At 35.8% G+C, this 22,494-nt stretch overlaps 1 protein-coding gene across 1 annotated transcript in view; it reads right to left on the reverse strand.

The window, feature by feature from the left end:
- The window catches only part of LOC131071801 (uncharacterized), a 39,491-nt gene extending 22,558 nt beyond the window's left edge, over positions 1-16,933 (reverse strand). Inside the window, exons 1-2 of the mRNA XM_058007760.1 lie at positions 16,386-16,933; positions 371-1,330 (exon numbers count right to left, since the gene is read on the reverse strand). Of these exons, the coding sequence (XP_057863743.1) occupies positions 371-1,330; positions 16,386-16,535 (1,110 nt within the window). The 5' untranslated portion in view covers positions 16,536-16,933. The remainder of the gene's footprint in view (positions 1-370; positions 1,331-16,385) is intronic.
- Positions 16,934-22,494: the final 5,561 nt, after the last annotated feature.

Genomic DNA, 22,494 nt, shown 5'->3' on the forward strand with positions numbered 1-22,494 from the left:
TGCATTACCAATTTTTTCACCATTAACAATATCATCATATCAAGAAAAGCAAACAAACATGATGGTATCTATCCCATATGATTTTATTTGTATAAGAATTGTCTGCACTCCTAGCATCAGAATTAAAAACATATTATACCAGAAAAGTAACAAAACGTTTTTGGCTCCACAGGACTAGAAGCTGAGAAATGAGGGTGGGATTACCACTCTCTTACCTCACAAGCTAGCCTGCTTCGATAAAAGACTTAAAGAAATGTAAGAGTTTATACATGTACCCAGCATTCAGCTTTTAAAGAACACAGGCTGATGACTTGATAAGGAAATTTGCGAAGGATGTTTCTGATTGTGATCCAAGCAAGAAATAACCAACCTGGGATCTGAAACGCCATCTCCTTTCGTCTGAGTCATAGCTTCGACCAGTATTGAGTCCCTCATCCTCAATTACATCATCATATAGTTCTCCACTAAAGTCAAGAAGCCATCTATCACTTGAAGAACCAAGATCATCAATGTCAGTTGACAGAAGAAAAGCAGGAGGCATTCGTCTTCTAGAAGTAGCTCTAGTTAGAGCACGCCACAATCTCATGCGACTATTTGTTCTTGCCTCTTGACTGCTAATATCCTCAGTTGAACTGGATGCATCATTGGATGATAAATTTGATGGCCCTGAATGAAGCAAGTTTCTGCTCTCTGACTCTCTCAACTCGGAGCTCCTTCTTGAAAAATTTTCTGAAATGGGCTCTTCAGCTATTGCTAGTCCTTCAGCTGGTGATGAATCTGAAATCCCAGAATTGGAATTGTTATCGGTGTTCTCGTGCTGCTCCCCCAGGTTCCTAACAGTTGCAATTGATCTTCCTCTCTCCACTGGTGAAGACAATGCATGTTCACCTAGGTATGTGGAAAGTTGAGTCGATTCCTCAATTCCAATAGAAGTCTCACCTTGCATATTGCTTGACTGCACCAAGTGAGTGCTGGTTGCTTCTGGACCCACTGAAGTTGCCGACAAAGGCATGCCAGTGGTACCAGAACAATGACTATCTTTGTCTGCACTTGACTCTCCTGAACACTGACCCCTAACTTCCAGAAAAGAATCTGAGGTCTCACTGCTTCTAGAATCCCACTCTCTCTCAGAAAACCCAATTGTACCATCTCTGGATGAACCACTGCTTTGGCTACATTCACCAAGTGCGAGTCCACTGCTTCTTTCTCTATTTTCAGAAGTCGGTATTGAAGGATTAAAACTCTTGTTTGTTGCAACTTCACTTCCATAAGATTCATCTTCTTCATATACTGTAAAGTTTCTTGGGCTTGCAGCTGGAGGTTCCTCGCCCTGCAATCAGTATATACTTCATATCAGCGGGTCCCAAGTCAATAGAAAAAGGAAGAAGAGCAGATAGAATTAACTTAATTCCATTGAGTATGGTAATGGTAATAAAATGTGCAACCCACCCCCCCATAAGGACACATCCCTCAGATAAGTTGGGTCATATAGAAAAGGAACACTTTGATTTGATTAATTGTATCTTAAAAAATTCCAAAATAAATGCAAAATACAGAATCATACAAAACTAATACTACAATTCATTTTCGCGCCAATGCACAGACAGAGAAGACTAATAACGACAAAAAAATAATGATTAATACAGTGAAATTCAGCACCATTATAAAATACATCCATACAGTCTTCCAACCATTAAGAAGCCTTCATCAATGAAATTGTTTAATTATGGATAGTTTTAATGTATAGCAAAAAGTAGTTGTGCCAAAACAATGGAATTAGCTTAGGCAAAGTTCAAATACCAGAGAATAAAGCAAACAATTTCAGATTGAGATCCTGAGTTCAGCTATAATGTCCCTACCACTGAAGCAAATTCTAAATTCATCAAGTTGTGGACACTAGAACTCCTTTTTGCTAGTGTAGATGTTTAAGTTACATTTAGAATCATAAAAGTAATTAAAAGAGAGAATCCACATCAAATAACCTTACTTTCAAGTCCCTTAGTTTATAAGTTTGCAACATGAGGCTTCCTAGTTTGTGTTGTTTTCAATCCTACTTATCACTAGATGAATATGGGTCCATGTTGTTAATATCAAGTCACCGTGACTATCTTCCCAATTAGACAAGCATTGAACAAATGAATTAAATAACTATATCAGTTTCCATCCCCTTAGCATTATTCCTTAGAGGTTCTCCATGGATATCATAGTTACTCTAGCATCTCATAATGATTGTTGTAACAAGATGCTATATGCAATTTTATGAAATTAGTGTAGCAGTGGAATTAATTTCCCAAGCATGCTCAATCCTACCCTCATAGAATTTCATATTGGTAACTCAGAAACAGAAGATTTATTGTGCAAATGGAGTGACAAGGTAAACCAAAATAAAAGAACAATTATTTACTCAAGACAGAAGTGATGTTTATGATTACAATACTGCATGTGATATGCTAAGCCTATGGTAGGGATTAAGAGTAGTAAATGTCAGAAGATGCAACCCCTCTTACATACTCTGCAATCTGTCATGTAAAACATCTGAGGATAACAAAAACTAATCTTGATGTCTTGTTTCTTCTATTATCAATGCTCTTGAACCTAGGAATGATCTGCATCTCCTTCTGCATACTGATGTTTCATCAAGGAATAATTGGAATCTAAGAAGTTCTTTGTAATATTCATGCTGCAGGTACCAATGGAAACACAAAATCTTCTTTCAAAAGCCAGATTGAAACTGGCAAAGTTTGCAATCCTCTCGACAATCCGCAGAGTCATTAGCAAAAAAAAATATCATAGCTCACATTGCATAACTCTTGCAGCAGATCTGAACAATCATATCATCAAAGCCAAGCCTATGTGAATGTGATTTTCTATTGGAAGAGTGCTGAAACTATGAAAACATTGCAGCTGGCTGTCTCACAAAAAGAAATTCACAGCAGGTATAGGAGGAATCCGATGCAAAAGCATCCTTGGGTAAAACAGCAATCTCACATCACCCCAAAAAAAATGATGAGTTACAAGCACAAGCATGTTCAGACTTGGTAAAAACAATTGTTCCATAGCAGTCATTGTTTCTAGAGAGAGTTATTATGTAACAGCCTTGCAGTTGAAATAGAAAGTCATTTGCAGCAGTTATCCAATTGCTATATGAATCATTCGCAGAAATTAGACAGCTGCTGTGGAAAAGCCATTTGCAGCTATTACACATCTGCTGTGTGATGTTGTTTGCAGCAATCACACATTCATTGCTGAAAATCAGTCACGGCAATTGTCTGGGAACCTCATCAACAAACTATTCAAAGGCAAATAACATGGTTCTAATAGTTTCCTTCAGATGGACTGTGCAGGCCTTGAAATCTTCCAAATGGGGAACACTTCATGTCAATAACACAGTGATTTTCATACTTCAATCTTCCTGTTAACAGGCATGAAACACTACTTATGCAGATTAATACCCAATCAGCAGAATGGGAACATGAAGAGTCCACGTGGAGGAGACATCTTTTCAGGCACATGGAAGCATAATAAAGGTGTCATGGATGGGAAATAATGACTTAGAAAAGAAAAAACAAGAAAGGGATTTACAGTCTGCTCGTCATTGCTTGAACAGAGAACTTTAAACCAATTACAACTATAGTAGTGTAAGAAGACGAGAAGTTAGTGGTATATGAAAGGTTAGCATAGAAGGAGATGAGTTAATCTGCCAAATGCTGAAAGCCAAATCTTTGTATTAGCTTCTCTAATTTTTACCACAGAAAAAATTAGGGTAAACAATCTACAGATATTGTAACATGTTTGCAATGTTAAAACTGAGTTTCAGTAGCTTAAGGTAGCATATTTTGTAGATGTAGTGGTGAGCATAGTTGAACTACTCACCAAAAATAAAAACTTGCCAAGGCCCGAAAAAAAAACTCGGCGAAAACTTGGCAAAAAACTCAGCAACTTCAAAAATTGCTTAAATTTAATTAGAAATGCATTTTTTTTGCAAAATTCAATGAGAAGATGCATTCAATGAGTCAATAATGAGTACACAAAAGAAACAAGCTGAGTCTAGATATATTTGATTGATTTAAATGCAAATTGGGTACAAAATGGCATCCTCTTGTGGAATGCTGATGATTGACAGACTGAAACAAAATGAAATAGCAAATTGTTTTTGTAAAACTAAAAGTAAATATTACATCAAAACATTTTAAATCTTCCTCTGCCCAGCTTAGTGAAAACCAGGGGAGAGATAGAACTAGAGGGTCTAGTCTTAGGAGTCCGATGTGGCTCCTCCACCTCGCCAAAATGATGTTGAGGGTAGCACCCCTTGTGGGGGTCTAAGGGTGAGAGAGTGAGGGGGGGAGAGATAGGTCTAGATCTTGAGGAAGAGAGGAGAGAGTGAGATAGAGAGTGGTAGAGAGAGGGGATAGAGGAAGAGAGATAGGAAGATAAATAGGTCTAAAATTCAGGGCAGATAAAGTGAGTGAGATAGAGAGAGTGAGAGAATGCTGATAGGAGCCTACTAATTACTGAAATTTGACTAAGTCTAAAACTTTAAAAGATTTTCTAAAACCTAGAATTTGCATTATAACTCCTAGAGATCTGAAACCACTCTCAAACATCCTACCAATATATACATGAAATATAACCTGAGGTATAAGAAAGGAAAAAAAGAAAAAAGACATTGAAATGTGACTCATTTCAATGTCTTTTTTTTTTCTTTTTTTATACTTAAGTTATATTTCATGTATATAGTCTGATGCAGAGAATGAGACTGACTTGAAAAAAAAAAGTTGTTAGTTTTTTGACGTGTTTGAGCCTCTTTTAAACACGGACTTGCCAAGTAATCGCCAAAAACTAGGCGAGTTTTGCTGGCAAGTCAATGGCGTTATTACTCACCTGAGCTAGAAACTCACTGAGTTTTCGGCGAGTAGTGCATCTATGGTGGTGAGTGTTGTAACTGTTGGTAGCAATCTATTTTGCAGGAACAAAATCAGCACCATGTTCTCTTCTGCAACAATAACTCGTCTATAGCATTTTTTAAGCGTTAGTAACTCTCGGTAGCAATCTGTTATGCAGGAATAAAATCAGCATCATGTTCTATTATTCTGCAACAATAACTTGGGTGTAGCATTTTTTTGACATACTCTATTCACCTCACCTATCTTCAACATGATTGGTCTCATTGTTAGAGGATTCCCCTTGGCCAGTTGGTGACACACACACACACACATGTATATATACATACATACATATCATAACCTGTATGTATGTATATGGATGTGTGTGTGTGCGTGTGTGTGCGTACATGTATATATGTATGTATATTGTCACAACTAGGTTAATACTCACTATATATGTTCCATACGCAGAATATATACTGGACTAATTCCTTCAAGCTGCAGTGAGATTCAAAAAGACAACAATGATTTTACGAACCATACATGAATGTCAATGCTTCCAATGAGAAAAAATGGACAGAATTTGCAGATAAACAATTCTTGGTCACTATTCAGATTGGTTTCTACAAAAATAATGTTTGGCATGATATCATGCCCATGGATGTATGTCGTGTATTGTTAAGTAGACACTAGCAATTTGACTGACGACCATCCATGATGGTAAGGTAACACCTACACCCTTATTAAGAATGGAAAGTACACCTTGAGCCTGCTGAAGGACAAAAAGAAGGAAGTAAACAAGAGTCCTCAGGTGCTAATTATTTTTGGAAAACAATATTTGAAGGTTGTAAGAGAAATGCATGACTAGCTTTCGTTCCCAATCCTATGCAAGATGGGATGACACAAAGAAAGTGAAAAACTTGGTGATGTGAAGGATTTGTTGATTGAACATGAAAAAACCATTTTCAAATATCTACCAAAAGGATTACCACCAACAAAGAGCATCAATCATCACATGGATTCGATCCCAAGAGCTAGTTGTCAAACAAGGCGGTATATAAGTTGAAACTATCAGAGAATGAAGAGGTGAACAGACAGGTTCAAGAGTTATTGGGGAAGGGATTAATAAGGGAAAGCTTCATTTGCAGCTCTAGTAGTGTTAGCACCCAAGAAAGTTGGAAAGCAACATATGTGCACAAATCCTAGAACAATTAACAAGATGTTCATCAAGTACAAATTTCCATTACCTCAAATGAATGATCAAAGAGATTGTTTGAGTGGAACAAAAGCTTCACAAAGATTGATTTGACAAGTGGTTATGTCGAATCCAAATTCAGAAAGGTGACAAGTAGAACATGGCCTTAGTAACCATCTTTCATTGTATTCAACCAAGTACATTTATGACTTATAAATGAAGTGTTGAAACCATAACTTGGTAATTCTGTCATTGTTTATTTGGACAATATTGCAATATTTAGCAAGATAAAAAGAAAGGCATTTGATACATTTGAAACAAGTGTTAAAAAGACTAGGGTTGTCCCCGTATCGCAGCGGTTGTAGGCTGCTCACCTCCGGGTGGAGGTCTCGGGGTCGAAACCCCCGAGCCTCACGCCGTGCCATCTAAGCTGGGCGGTACAGTGAAGTGGAGGTTTATCCCGCCCCCCGCTGACTGTGACTGTCCATATCCCCCATCCCGGAAAAACATCTGCCAATAGAAATGAGATCCTCAAGCCGTACAGGTGCTTCATTGAGGATGCCTTGGCTCACAACATGGAGATGAGGTCCTCCTATGTGATCTCACTGGTTCATAGCTCCAGTTAAAAAGCGCTTGCCCTTAAAAAAATATTATAAAAAAAAGTGTTAAAAAGACTAAAGAGAGAAGAAGCGATTGATAAATATTGAACAATGCAGATTTTTTCAAAACCAGGTTAGTGTATTTGGGTTTTGTGGTCTCTAAAGCCAAATTAAGGATGGATTGGAAAAGGTGAAAGCCATTTTGGAGCGGCTAATGTCCAAGAGCATGCATGAAGCAAGTAGTTTGCTTGGGTTGGCTGGAAGTTCATGAGAAACTTCAACACGATTGTGCACCAATAGCTGAAACTATCAGAGGCATAGACTATAACAACAGCAAAGAGTTTGGAAATTTTGGGAAAAAAAGGTGACTCAACAGCCAATGTTAAAGTTACCAGAAATCAACAAAATGTTCCAAGTTGATTGTGATGCTAGCAGGGCAGCAATGTTACTTGTTTTTAGTTGAGATGGAAGCCCAACAGTATTCTTCAGCAAAAGCCTAAGTGATGCAAAAAAGAAATACTCAATATATGATGAAGAATTCCATGTTATCATAAAAGCAATGGAGAAATTGAGACATTATTTGCTTTCAAAGGAGTTTGTCTTGTATACAAACCACCAAGTACTGCACTTTATCAACATGCAAGGTTAATTGAATTGAAGGCATATGAAAGGTTAAGAGTTTCTTCAAAGTTATTCATTTTTTTGGAAATATGGAAATGTGACAAATAGCAGATGTCTCAAGTAGTAGTCTTTTATTGACTACAATGCAAGTAGAAGCCATTGTATTGTTAAAGGAAGATATCAGATTCCAAGAAGCTGGATAACATGTATGGAACCAAGCATAAAAAGAACAACATGGCTGGTTTTCTTTTTGCATTGTTGATCATAGGGCAACAATTGTGCTTACTGCAAGTATCAATGAGAAGGAATTTAATAAAAGAGAACATAGTAGAGGTTTGCAAGATCGGTTTGGCACCCCTGCAAAAGATATTATTGGCCAACGATGAGCACAAATATGAGAAAATTTGTGCGAAATTGTAGATTATGTCACTATGCTAAGGGTACAATTCAAATGGGGGATTGTACAAACCATCACCTATACCCAAGAGATCATGGAAAGATAAAAGCATTGATTTTGTATTGGGGTTGCCTTGCACACAAAAGGGCAATGATTCAGTTTTTCTGGTTATGGGTAGGTTTTCAAAGATTTCAAACTTCATAGCATGCAAGAAGGTGGATGATCCAACCATTTTTAGAAGTACTGAGTTTGCAAGGCTTGCCAAAGAGTATGGTGCATGATAGGGATTCCAAGATTGTTGGTCATTTTTGGAGAAAACTGTGGCATAAGTTAACTACAAATCTACAATTCAATTCCACATACCAACTCTAAACATATGGAGTCTAGCAGACTTTGATATTTACAAGGGCAAGATATAGGGCAATCCCAAAAGGGGACATTGGACCAACTGGCATTGTAAACCACAGCCTTGGAACCTTGCTAGTATGTCTTGTAGAAAAGAAACTGGGCCAATAGGACTTGGTCTTGCCATAAACTGAGTTTGCATATGATAACTCACTGAACAAAAATACAGGGAAGTAACTATTCCAGATAGTGTATAGGCATGGTCCTATAGAGGTGTCACAGAGTTGACAACCAAAGCCGATTTGAGTGTCAGGATCGCAGAACCAGAAGATTTGGTAGAGTTTATAAAAGAAGTGAACAAACAAGTGAGGAACCAACTGATGCAAAGCATGGGAAGATTCAATGAGTGCTTTGACCAAACGAGAAAGGAAAGAAATTCCACATTGGTGATTGGGTATTAGCACCCTTGAGGTGAGAGGTTTCCAAAAGGAATTATAACAAAAATGGAAAAAGATTGAGCCATGCAAGGATTTCAAGAATTTTTTCTGAGAATACATATGAGATTGAAACTGCCTGAGTGTAATGTCCCCTTTTGGGATTGCCCTATATCTTGCCCTTGTAAATATCAAAGTCTCCTAATTTTCACCCCTATTAATTCTGATATTAGATATTGCTCCATTGACTCTCTTGTCTCATTTGATCTTATGGATGGTTCCTCCAATTCCCCCTTTTCAATTGAATTAATCTCTTCCTCATATCTTCATTTGTGGGAAGTCACACCTCTTCATAAGAAATGAGTCATCACTCTCCATTGCTGCACTTTGAGAATAATAAATTATTCTTCAAATTGATCTCCCTTGGATGTCCTCCTCAAATGAGACTTTCTCTTTATATCCTCCAATGTGAGGGAGAGGTCACACCTCTTCATCATGTATGCCCCTTGGCAAGAGACGCACCCTTTTCACCATCGGCACCCTTTGAAAGAGTGTAACTCTTCATCATTTCTGCCTTTTGAAAGGAACACAACCTTTCACATTCAGATCTGCATTTCTTATTTATATCAGATCTGCACTTCTGATTCCCCAAATTATCCCCTCAAATGAGGTTCTCTTCTCCCTTTATATCTCATGTTTGAGGGAGCCACAACTTTTCATTTCATGTCTTTGACCATTCATTAACTTAATTAAAATTTAATTATCTTTAATTGTTTTCTTATATATTTTTAATTTTAATTTTATTATATTAGCACATATCATTAAATTGTATTTCAAAGTGGGGACATTACACTAAGGGCAATCATATCTCTACACATTCAGAAGACAACATGTAGATAACACTGAAGAATTAGATTTTCAGATTCTTGACTAGGAAAAACAAATACCTGAAAAGGAAAGAGAGTATACATTGCTGTCAAGCAAACAAGAGGTAAGTAGTATGTTGAGTATATGGTCAAGTAGAGAACCAAGGGTATAGAGGATGCAAATTGATTGAATCCAACTATGTTTGCTATTGTTATACTCTAGAAAGTTTCAATAAAGTTTCATGAGCGAGAGCTCATATTTCTCAATTGCTCAGGATGTTCAATGCAGAAGTGTCCTTAGGAAAAACAACAATCTTGCGTCACCCAAAATGTCATGTCCTCACTATGACATCAGACCCAACAATGAATAAGTCTAAACCCTAGGCGAGAAATTGTCTTAGATAAGACTTCACAATTTCTCCAAACGCTACAGCCGTCTGTCTACAGCAAGACAAAGGTGTTGCAGGCCAATTATAAGTTGCTCGTGAGAATATAATCCTTGAGAAAGCATTTTCCTTGGGGAAACATTTAAGTATTAATTGCAATATAAATACCTTTGCTTTATAGACAACAGAATTAATAAGGGAAAGTCAGGCCATCAGAATCAATAAAGAACCATCACTAGAGACTAAAACACAGGTTACTAAGGGGCATCGATCAGCAAGAAGAGATGCCTCTTCCAGGGAGCAGTTGTGACCATAGGAGAAGATCATGACCCTCCACCATTGATGGAGGGGTATAAAAGATCAACAAAGAAATCAAAGAGGGCATCAAAAAGCATATGAAGAGCAATTGATCAAAAGGAAGCAAGTAGCTTCAGATGTAAGCATATAATTGGCAGATTCATATGTTAACAAGCATTGGGTATGATGCATAATGCATAAACCATGATCTTACTGATTTGCTATTTTGTCTTCCATGTAGTAATGGATGTCATTAACATATTATTGTTAACATATATTTATATATTTCTATCATTGCTATTATGATATCGGGCATAATAAACTATATAGAAGATTCCTTAACACTTCATCCAACGCACCATCTCATTATGGAATGTAGAATATAATGTGCATATATAGGATGCAAGTAAGGTTCCATTCAAGTAGAGCAATCCCAAGTGAGGCCAGGAGGCCGAATGGCAGGTGTCATTTGTGCTCTTGGGCTTGATGGAAAAGAATAAGCTCGAGGCGCCTTATATGATGTTCCAAGGGACTCCGTAATGAGGATAGGTTGCAGGGGAAGTATTATTGAATCCCGCATGCACATTATGTAATGATGATTAGGTCTCTCTTTGTAATATTGATGGTTATATGTTTCTTCATATTTCATAATGATAACTAACCTGATTGCAGGGTCTAAATAGAGACATAAAGAGGCAAGTTGCACTTCCATGCTATAATTCATACCTCAATTGGTGTTCTGGGGTAAAATATACCAATATCCCAATAGGGGACATTACAAAAAAAAACTAATGAGTTACGAGCACAAGAATAGACAAACCCTGTAGAAATAGCTAAGGGTGAAGTTCTTCCATAGCAGTCATTATTGTTGCAGAAATTTGTTTCGTAGCAGCCTTACAATTGTTGCGAAAATTCATTTGCAGTAGTTATGCAGTTGTTGCAGAAGTCATTTACAACAGTTATGTAGCTAAGAAAGCCATTTGCTGCTGTCACATAGCTGAAGTGTAAAGTTATTTGCAGCAACTACATAACTGTTGGGGAAAGTCATTTGCAGCACTAGCACAGCTGTTGCAGAAATTTGTTTGCAACCATAACACAGGTGCTACAGAAATTTATTTGCAATATTAACACATCTATTGTTGAAAATACAATAGCTATGTGGTGGCCAAAACAATGATCTTTTGAAAGGCAAATAAACAAGTTTTATTGGTTTTCTTCAGCCAGATTGTAAAGGGCTTGATCTCTTCCAAACTACAAGTGCTTCATGCTGATAATGTGGTGATCATAGCTCAACCTTTCCATTAACTAACATGTAACACTTTTGCAGAGCTAGCACACAGGGAGTGTCATAAAGGTGTTGTAGGCAGAGGATATGATGCCTTAGGAAAGACAAAACAAAAGAAGAACCTACAATTTGGCTGCTCATCATTGTTCGAATGGAGAATATTGCAGCAATTACAAATCCAGAAGTGAGCAAAGACAAGAAGTCAACAGTAGATGGATAAACATGGAGGATAAGAATTAATCTGCCAAATGCTGAAAGCCAAATCTTTATATTTTACTTTTCAAATTGTTTTTGGGCATTCGTTCACCAGTAAAAAACGAGAGGCAAACAACCTTTAGATCCTGTAGCATGTTCTGTAGCATTAACAGCGACCTTCTGTAGCTGAAGGTAGCACATTATGTATCTGTGGTAGTGAGTATTATAATTGTTACTAGAGATCTGTTCTGCGACAATAACCATTCTGTGGTACTCTGTTACAATTCAGTCGTGACCAACATTGGCTTGTAACAGTTTTTTGTTAAACAGTAGTAATAAAAAATCTAATTTTGGCGTTGTCTTCAATGATCTTTTCAGCAAATAATGTATGTGTGTATTGAGTGTTCTAGGATTTGGCTACAAGGGCAAGGCTGTTATTAAGGTGACCCCCTATCCTTCTCTGCATCAGACTTGCTCTAATTCAGTATATCCTAAATAATGGAAAGTAACTAGAGCTGGAAAAACCTTAAGGGCTTTTCGAGAATAAGTCATACACATGTTTCCTATCCAGTTCAATGGTGGTACACAAAGCTTTCCATGCTCAGAGGAAAAGTGACCTAAGTTTCCGAAACAGAATTGGGTGAGGGTATGTGGGTAGAGTATGCCAGCTCAACCATATAATTTGGGAGAAAGGGGAGGGATAGATAAAACTGTACCAAAAATATAAATAAATCATTTATATACAGCAGCCTACTAATTCAGTATACCAATTTGTCAAACTCGATGCAAGTGAAAATGGCTGTCATTTAGGATTTAGAAGAAAACAAAATATATGGAAATCCTTTAAGCCTTTGGAAACGCTCAGGAAATGCCCAAACGAAGCTGGAACCGTCTGGGTACATTAATGAATGATTCGAAACGTGAAAAAAAATGTCCTAGACAATTCCATAGACATTTTATACCTGAATCTGATTCCAAATCAAATTGTACCCAGGTATGCCTGGTTGATTCAGTAAAATAGAAAAAAACTAAAACTGGGTAGAATAAATCTATTGCAGAATGAGCAATTGTGAATTCCAGCTTGTGATGTTGATGAAGAGATGTGTTGTTGAATACTTGTTAGAGGATTCTTGGCCTTACTAAGTTCATGTGCCGCAGAACACTTTAGCAATAGAAAGGGAAGAGTGCAAGATCAATTCAAAGAATTTTCAATAGAATAGTCAACATATGTGAATATCATGTCACGTTAGGTTGAGTGAAATAAAAATTAATCAAAATAAAGCCAAGAAAAAAAAAGTCAAAAAAAATTGACCAAAATTATCTTTTAAGTATGTGATCTCCAGAGTCTACAGCAATTTGAACCTGCTACAAGAACAAATTATCAGCTATCCCTTCAGTAAGCCGCATCAAACATGGGATAAATCATATTCGATGCCACATGGCATTTACATTTGTAATGTATCTAATAAATACGTACTGGAGACACCCAAAAGACTTGATGTGCCGATTACTTTGCACCCATATGATGTGGCTTGCTTTGGGAATAGTTGATGCACAAACATAACTATTGGCTTTCTCGTTTGATGAAGTTGGGTTCAGTTTATAAGCATCCACTCACTGATATGTTTAATCCAGGTGCAATTGTGAGCATCAATCAATTGAAGTTGCAGTTAAAAGGAGCGGCCCAGCTGGAATGTAAAGTGTGCCTCAGGGTACAAATTATATGATGCCCTGGAAAATCAAGTCAGAAAAATTTAGTTAAACCCCTATGCTGGCTAAAGGGCCACTTTGAAGTACCCATTAAAATAGAATAAGAATTGTGTAAGATACAATCTCTCTCAGATATCTCAACCAAGTTTTGCCAAAAATCTTCTGTCTTGGTTGTTATGATACATGATGATCTGATTCCCATACTTTTATGATGTTAGTCTACTCAAGTTTTTCAAGAACTACCAAACGTAATATCATCGTACATAGGGTATGTGCATAACAACCCTCATTTTAGAATGTGCAGTGGCAGCTAGTCTCTACAATTTCAAACCAATTAGTGAAGTATATTTTGTAGAAAGCAAGGGAAGCCTTATGCATTAATGATCACCAACAGCTATCTTACCAAATATGGAACAGCTGGGGGGCTGCAACATTCCAAAATCCATTCTCAAGAACCAGCATGCCTCTTGGCAATATCAGCAAAGCAACATTAAAATTTGCGAAATGAATTTTGATAATCAACTGTTAATCAGTTCAACATATCTCTGATCTGTCTTTTGACCTATTACTCTAAGCGCTTCCTTGAAATAAACTTCTATTGACTCAGTCTCATGTTGGACTATCACTAAGAGTTTCTTCCGTACAAAGTTCTTTTCTAGCATCTTTTGATTGCTTTTGACAGTCTTAAATGAGCTTTTCCTTCCATCACAATAAAAACACTTTACTTCATTCTTAAAGGTCCAGAATCTAAATATAATATTTTATTTGCAACTTTTCTTTCCCTATAAAAAAATGATTATGGTTAAAGTTTGCATTATTAAAATTCCTAAAATGTTTCTTATTTCCAAAATCTATTTCTAGGCTCACGTCCAATGTAGTTATATTCTTATTCTTATTTCTGTCAGCCTAGACTAAAAATGCATCTATATAGCTTGTAATGTATTAACCATACAAGTAGTTGCAAATAGATATCATAATTGTTGTTTCGCAACCTGGCCCATGATAAATGATCTATGTATATTTATTCTGAAAAAAGTATTGAGAACAATTAAAGCCTTTCCACAGTTGACTTGCCTCAAGAATTGCATGCTGCTCATAAATGAAGTAAGAGTATTCCTTCCAAGGCACATGCAGAGCACTCATTGGAAAAGATTGAAGTCCATCGATCTTACAAGATACTTCTTTTAATTAATTAATATAATTCCTTACTATAGGACAACATAGTTTACTAAATATGACTTTGTCTCCTTACCTCAAGAGAAAATTTCATGAGCCATTTTTTGCCAACTGGCTAATTTTCCATAAAAGTTTCAAATATTAGATTGGCTTATTCCCAATTTATTTACATAAATATAGATAAAATTACTGTAGTTACCAAAATATTTAAGTTTTGAGTACCTGCAGTCAACTTACTATTGTATAGTTGATAGAGAATTCCAGCTCTTTTCATCACTTACAATATATACTTCATTTGTCTTCATAACACTATGAAAAGACTTCTAAATGCATATCGTAAATAGTTATTTCAATATGGAGTAAACCCTAGCGCCTCCTTTCACCTTCTGCCAATTGGAAAAGAATGAAGTGTTATCTCCATTCCCTATTGAATTTGTGTCTTCTGCTGCAGTGTAGCAAACCCCTCCTTGAACCTTGGACAATCAGAACATAGCAAATAGGTGCTCCAATGATGCCAGAAAGCATTTTCACAAAGTAAAGAGTTTTATTTGTTTAAAGGAGGAGGCAAATTAATTGAAGTAGATGGCGTCCATTGTGTAGGAGAACTGAGATAGATTTCTCAAATAAGAAAGCATTCACGTCCTCCCTATAAACATTGCAATCAATTTCTCAAATAATCCAAGATTCTTTCACTAAAAACAATAGAGATAAATTTCATAGATTACATAGCATTATTCCACCCACAAAGTCTGGGATAAAATGAAATTCATCCTTTACGAATATATTGGAAATATGATTCTCAAAGAATATAGCATTTATTCCATGGCATTCATTTCATACAAAATTAAATCAAAATGCATCTCTATTTAGATAACTTGCTTAAACAAAATTGCACTCCGAAAACAAAATAGCATATACCCCTTCAGAAAATGCATCATGGACTTCGTAGCACAGCCCCACGTACAAATCTCAAGGAGGTAAGACAAAGTATTCAAGTTGGGTAAAACACTCCATCCAACTTGTTAGCCAAAATGTGCCCTACAAATGACGCCAGGTATAATCCCTGGGTGAATTCGACATAAAGACATTCCTGAATTGCGGTATCTAAGTTGAAAGTTACCCAGCAAAAGAATTTTAGCAAATATTAATACATGTCATTCATTCCATTGTAAAAAAAATGAACTAAATGAAAATCAAACAAATAGGCCTAATGGATCCCCTTATCCTGGCAGATTAGCCGCTTCTAGTACAGGTGTTCGCTTATTGAGTATTTAGTAACCAGCTTATGGGCAGAGATGCCTATATCTGTGTAACCAGGTTGTATCACTTCAGAAATAATTACAGATAAAAAAAATTAAGATGCCCATCAACATCCATTCCCTGAAAAGAAAAAGGGGGGATAAATCCCTTCATTGAGATGGCATTCACTCTATACAAAATCAGACAGAAGAGACACAAATTACCTTAAATGATGACATTCATTCCATGATAAATTCCTTGGCAAAAACAGGACTTCGAATGAGAGCATAAATTAAGTGCAATTTGTTTTTTTCAAAATGGAAAACTGAAATACATATAACCATTTAAAACTTTCCCCAAATAATCCAGCATTCATTCTCTTCTAGGCAAACAAATTGACATAGAATACACAAAACTTGTGAACGAACATAAATTCCCAAAACAAGATATTACCCCTCTGTAAAATTTCAGCTAAATCCGCTTGCAGAAATTGACATCATCTAGTCTCAGAAACCATGAACCAGAAACTACCTCCCCAAGGTCTAATGCTAAAATTGAAAACAAAAATTCCCTGCTGCCAAAAAAAAAGCAAAGAAGACCTTGTTGCCGTCGCGACCGAGGCAATTTATAACAAAACCCGAAAACAGGGTTTCTGTTCAAGATGAAAAGGGCCCCTGGGAATTGATAAATGGTTTGCTGCTGCTCACATATTTGGAAAATACTTTTTCAAAATAAAGAAGTTTTACGAAAAGACCACCTCGAGGTGAAAACGAGGAAAGACTGTTCCACAGCTGAGAGATCGAATGAGCGGCCGTATCCTGCCTTCACGCCTCTGGCGATTAAGCCCACGATTCTGCGCAAAACCAGCTCTTGCCCCTGCCCCTGACCGACTATTGTTCGCACCCATTCCTTCTTCTTCCTTCTTCCTCTGCACTGCTCACACCAATAATAATACAAACCAGAATAAATGAAGTAGATATTAGGGAAACCTCCTCTCGTATTATTTTAATCGTATTGATGGGTTTTCTTGGTGGCCACGACGTACGTGCGTGCATCGCAATTTGACAAACGCGGTTTATAGCTGACGTGGATTTGACTGTCGGCCATTTCTGTCAGAAAATGGAATAATTCCTCATGTTCGCCACCTTAACCAGCATATGACTCCGATTCTTGGCTGCTTCCCCTCACACGCAAATCTTACGCATATTCTGTCTCTGTCAAATTTTTACTCTTTTCCGCGAAGATCACCTGAAATTTCACTCTCGCCATCCTTACAGCTACAGTACAGAGAAAAGATAAATTCCGTTCACAATTATTGAATTAAAACATTTTGGGAGTGATAACAAACACGCAAAAGCCGTTTGATAAACTTGACCACATAATGATCTTGTAACTCAAGATTAAAGTTTTTGAACAAATGAAAAAAAAGTAAGTTTGTGTAGTTAGTTATGGTAAATTGTTATTTTATTATATTATTATTATTAATTTTTAAAGTTGACGGTTTACTTTTATTTTATTTTAAAGTTGATGGTTTACTTTTATTATATTTTAAAGTTGCTGGTTTGATTGATATATAATATAATATTTAATTTTAAGTATATATTATATTTGTATAAAAAGTTACAATGATTGTATTAAAAATTATTTTAGAAAATTAAATTAGTTTTTATTGGTTATTGATTGCAAGTAAAAAAATTTAAATTGAAAGTATTTATTATCATTTAGATATTGAGATAGATATCATACCTATAAAATTTATTATGTGGAATAGACATTGTGCTCATCAAATTTATTGCTTAGTATTGAGTTAGGTGTAGGTATGTGTTAGTAGTAGTAGTCTTAAATATTATCAATTTTCAAATTCGTTGTCACAAATAAATGAGACCTCTTAAATTTGCAATTTATTTCCTTAAAATATTTAAAGAAGTGCCAAAATAAAAAGTCAATAATTTGTTTTGATTTTCATATACATGAAAAAAATGAATAAATTTGTTATCACTTGGACTACTCAAAATTGTGGCAATTTCTTTATATAGAAAATCAACAAGAATGTGGATAATAAATCCTTGAAACAAAAAAAGAAAATGGATAAGCATGCATAAAATCAAATCATAAAACACAAATTACTCTAGATATATGTGGAGAAACCCTTTTAGGGAAAAACTCTACCACCAAAGAGATATATAGCTTTTACCATTCGATTTGAAACAAGTATATCAATGCATTGTTCAAGCTTATTTAATTTGATAACATTTTAGTGGCATGAGACTATATGCATAATAATCATACATCCACCATACTATGCCCTCAATTATTGACTTAAGAATGCTTAGAAAATTGCCATAAACCAACACATGGGCCTAAACATGGTCTCAAAATACCATGGTAAAAAGTCTCATGACCAACTACATGAAAGTGGACTATAAAATAGAAAGTGACCTATCTCATATACTAACATGTCATAAGTTTTGTCATGAGATGTCATTAAACCCACTTTCTCATTTGTAGGCATCCATGAGTTCAATAGTTACATTATCATTGCCTATTGTGAGAAAGATGCTCCTTAACTCCCAATGTTTGACTTCCCTTTGTAACCTCCCTCGTTTAATGCTATTAGAACTTGCTTACATTATCCAAAGAATAATAATAAAACAATATCCCTTGACTCCACATGAGCCTCCAAGTTACCTGTTCCAAGAAAGTTGGTGACTTGGTATTATACATTAGGATTGCAATTTAATATCACACTATTCTTTAAACATTGGGTGTATCCCCAACCCTAAAAATGTCACCTTGGCAAACCTAACTTGAGCATCTCATAATCAAAACCTTCAAGAGCCACAATTTTCACTTATGGGATCAAAATCAAGCATCATTTTTTTAATTTACATCAAGATGAATCTAAAATGACAATTCAAAACTCTCTAATAGGTCTCATTTATGTGATAGATCCTCTACTTTATTTGTATCATAAAGACCTCTAAGGCATCACCTTAGCAATAACTTGAAGCAAATATTTTACATCAATTTTTACTTCACCCTTTAAGGGATCAATGACTTAAGACATCTTTTGAGAAACATTGTTCGTTTACCTAAAGCATCACCAAGGTGATAGCTTGAGTCCTTGAGACAACTCATGGTCTCGGGTTACTTTCCAATAGTAACTTTTAAACTTTATGCCCTTCAAGATATTGCCATAGCAATTAATTAATGTGTCCAATGATAAAAACACCTTGCCTAAAATATCACCTTACTAATATTCCCTTGTCTCTTTGTTGTTTAATGATGAATGAATCAAAATTAGAAACAACACTCTAAATAAGAGTATTAAAAGGATCCACTAGAATAATGGAGAAGCCCCAAAACATCCAACTCAACTCTCCATCACAAAATGAAATAAAAAATAATGTAATTGTTTTCCATCACATGAACATTAGATCAAGAAGCCCTCAAATCAAATATACGAAAAATACTATAACTTGGAACTTTTACACATTAAAGAACCTCGCAAAGAACCACAACAAGTCAAACTATCTCCATTCATAAAAGCCAATGAAAAATAATGCTCCACATATCTATGCAACCCGCTAATTTTTTTGATTTAAAAAAAATCTAGAAAATGATACATGCAAATCTAAATCCAACACATTTGAAACAACTGGATAAATCTAAAAACTGCCATATCCATGTTTTGAATGATAGAGTATCCCATATTTGCAACCATTGTAACCAATGGATGCAAAAAATATGAATCCACAACATGCATCCAAGGGTTTGTGTAGGAGCTTCATCTCACCACATGACCAACTCCTTGTCCTTTGCATGTTAAACTAAGAGTTGCTGCAACAAATTTCGTCATCAATACATTAGCTCTATGACTTACACACATCCAACTTCTTCGAACTAAAATATTCATCTCCATCTTGTTGTGTTTTTATTCTTTATTCCCAAAAGGTAATGCCACCTATGTAGAGATTCCACTCAAATGGTGATTACTATAAAAAAGAAACAATGTTCCTACAACCAAAATCAAGTCTTTGATATAAAAATGAATTTTTAGGGACTATTCCCATGACATCACTAGTATCAAAAACTCAAAATCGATACCCAAAGTAATGTTATGAATTGTAGCCCTTTAAAATTTCACACTCTATTTTGGATCCTTGCTTTAGTGTGCTCTCTCATAGATCACTACAAACCTATTTTTGGTCTTATCCTGCATAAATTATTGTCATATGCTAATGTTGTGACCAAATCCAGTGTCATAGGACACATGATACTTTGCAAGAACCTTTCTTTCATCCCTTTCTAAGTGGACTATGGCACCTTGTGCCCTAGTCCCTCCAAAAGGGACCCAAATTTGAATGTGTGCAAGTGTGATGAGTTCTTGCCATTTGTGATCTAATGTCGATATTTTAATATGACCATTTGAAGTCGAGCTAAATTAGGAAATACCTTGTGAACCCTATTTAAAAAAATCATCTCATTCGTAAGGTACCTAAGAAGTTACAATTTATGTTATTCCTATTGAGAAAGCATTATTGAGCAAAGTATATTTAGATTTGAGCAAATTATGGAGCATCAAGCTACAACAATCTACATGCAATCGTATGTTTCTATGATTGATCTTGTTATGTTTTCCCATGTCATTTTATTGCATCAACACTTGAAGAACTTATCTAAAGAGCACTACGTTGCCACGATTGTCAATCTTGATGTATAATCTTGTCAATTCAAGCATTTTCTTTAAGGTTTTCAACTAAGGTCAATCTTCCTTTTTTCATCGTCGTTATTTTTGTGGAGGTTGGAACACCAACATGGGGTTTGACTTAGGCTAGCCCCTATACATCACAACAATTTTCCTTCTTCTAAATGTGTAGGTTATAGATCCAATAATCAAAAGTTGTGAAATTGCACAGAGTATACTAAGACATAGCTGTAGACTTTGAACAAGTGAAAACCCCTAAACTATGTTGATTTGCTCACCTGTCTGACACCTTTAGGCTAAATTTTGAAGGGAAAGATCTATAGAGTCTCATGTTCTAGAATATCAAGCCTTAATTGATGAAGAAACCCTCGAGACTAGGGCACCTATCTCCATTGTCTAGCACTTTCAGGCCCAAATTTCAACTATAGGTTCCTCTTTGCATCTCATTTCGATATTTGTACTCGTGTATTTTCTTTGAGTCCTATATATTTTTGTTTGTTTTGAATGTTTTCAATTTTGCATCATTCTACCTAGATCTTGCATATCCATAACTAATCAAATCAAAATAATAAAAAGGGAATAATTAACACCAAAGTGTTCAACTCTCCTTTAGGATTGAAGTTGAACGTTGTTGATTATTCCCCAATGAATGTTGGAAGTAGTGAATGAATAAGATGTTAATTTACACTCATAGGTTAAGACTCATATTTCCAACATTACATTTTGGTGAACTCAACATGTCTTGTGCCTACATAACTTTTGATTTCTAGTTTTAGATATGGAGTTTTTCAAATTTAGATGCATTAATTTCTCAAATCTATTGCTTATGTGATCAAATTTCTTAATAAATTCATTGTTATCTCATTATTATTATTTAAAAATTAAATTTGTTTCTTTGAATTTCTCATTATGTGCTTAAGTAGATGGTCAAAAAGAAAGCATGAGTTCTTTACTGCCTAAGATGATGAAATAACAAAAGAATGGTCACACTTGATTCCCCCAAAGCTGATACAAAACAATAAAATCTAGAGAGATTCTAAGTGGTTTCTTGTGCCAAAAGGTCATCTGAAACTAAATTTTGATAGTGCTTCCAGGGGAAAACCTGCCTCGTCTGGTGTTGACTTCATTACCATAAATGACACTAGAGAATTGGTGTGGGGTGGTTTGGTTAAACTCCCTAATGGCATAAATAATGATGTTGAATATGTGGCTCTTCTTAGTGGCCTAAAAGTATGTCTAGAGAAGAACCTTCAACAGGTTGATATCAAAGGTGTCTCCCTCAATGTGATTCATGTTGATATTTCTAGTAAATCCCCAAGTTGGAAATCTATAATGTGGTTGACTAGAATCAAAGAGATCTTAGGGAAAATGGACTATTCAATTAAGCACATATTTTGCGAGGCAAGTAAGGTGGTGGATTTCTTATCAAACCATTCAAGATTGTGAATCCATCACATCAAGTGTCATTTTTTCTTGGAACAACTTTAATCTCACTGACAACATCATTCAAACTTCAAACACCTCCATTAGAGAACCCAATTCGATAGGAGGAAATGACCTCCTTTACATAAGGAATGACATGACAAGGTAAACATAGACACATAGTTCCCATGTGAGAATAAAATCATGGCTCTTCATAATTTTCATAGATTATTTATACGACTTACAAACGGTCTATCTCAACCTTTGTCTATATGAGCAAAATGCCAAATGAGATTGCCAACAGAGTTTGATCATTGCAAGTAGACTGTTTGGGGGAAGATTATGGTGAGATCCTCTGCGTTAAGCGATGGGGAAATGGAGTTCATCATCATCCCTAAATGCAAGTGTGATTGTCTATAGGATTCTATAGGAGTGCAACTCAAGGAAGCTTTTGCCTATGATGGTGATCTGGAGGAGGATGACATTTTCAAGATCAATGGAGGGAAGATGCTTGATGGCCCTCATGTGCATAATGTCGAGTTGACAAAGAAGTTTGTCTACACTATTGGCAGGGTTATCGGGGATCATGACATAACTAAAAGGGTTTGTTCACCGATTGATGGCTTTAGGGTTGAGGGAGCTAGTGGTGAAGGCTCTGAAAAAACTACAAATCAAGTCCTTCAAAGGATGGGTGGTGGATACTTTCAAAATTGAAATGGACATCAATAACGAGGTA

The sequence above is a fragment of the Cryptomeria japonica genome, chromosome 6 (genome assembly GCF_030272615.1).
Source record: "Cryptomeria japonica chromosome 6, Sugi_1.0, whole genome shotgun sequence".
NCBI classification, from domain to species: domain Eukaryota; kingdom Viridiplantae; phylum Streptophyta; class Pinopsida; order Cupressales; family Cupressaceae; genus Cryptomeria; species Cryptomeria japonica.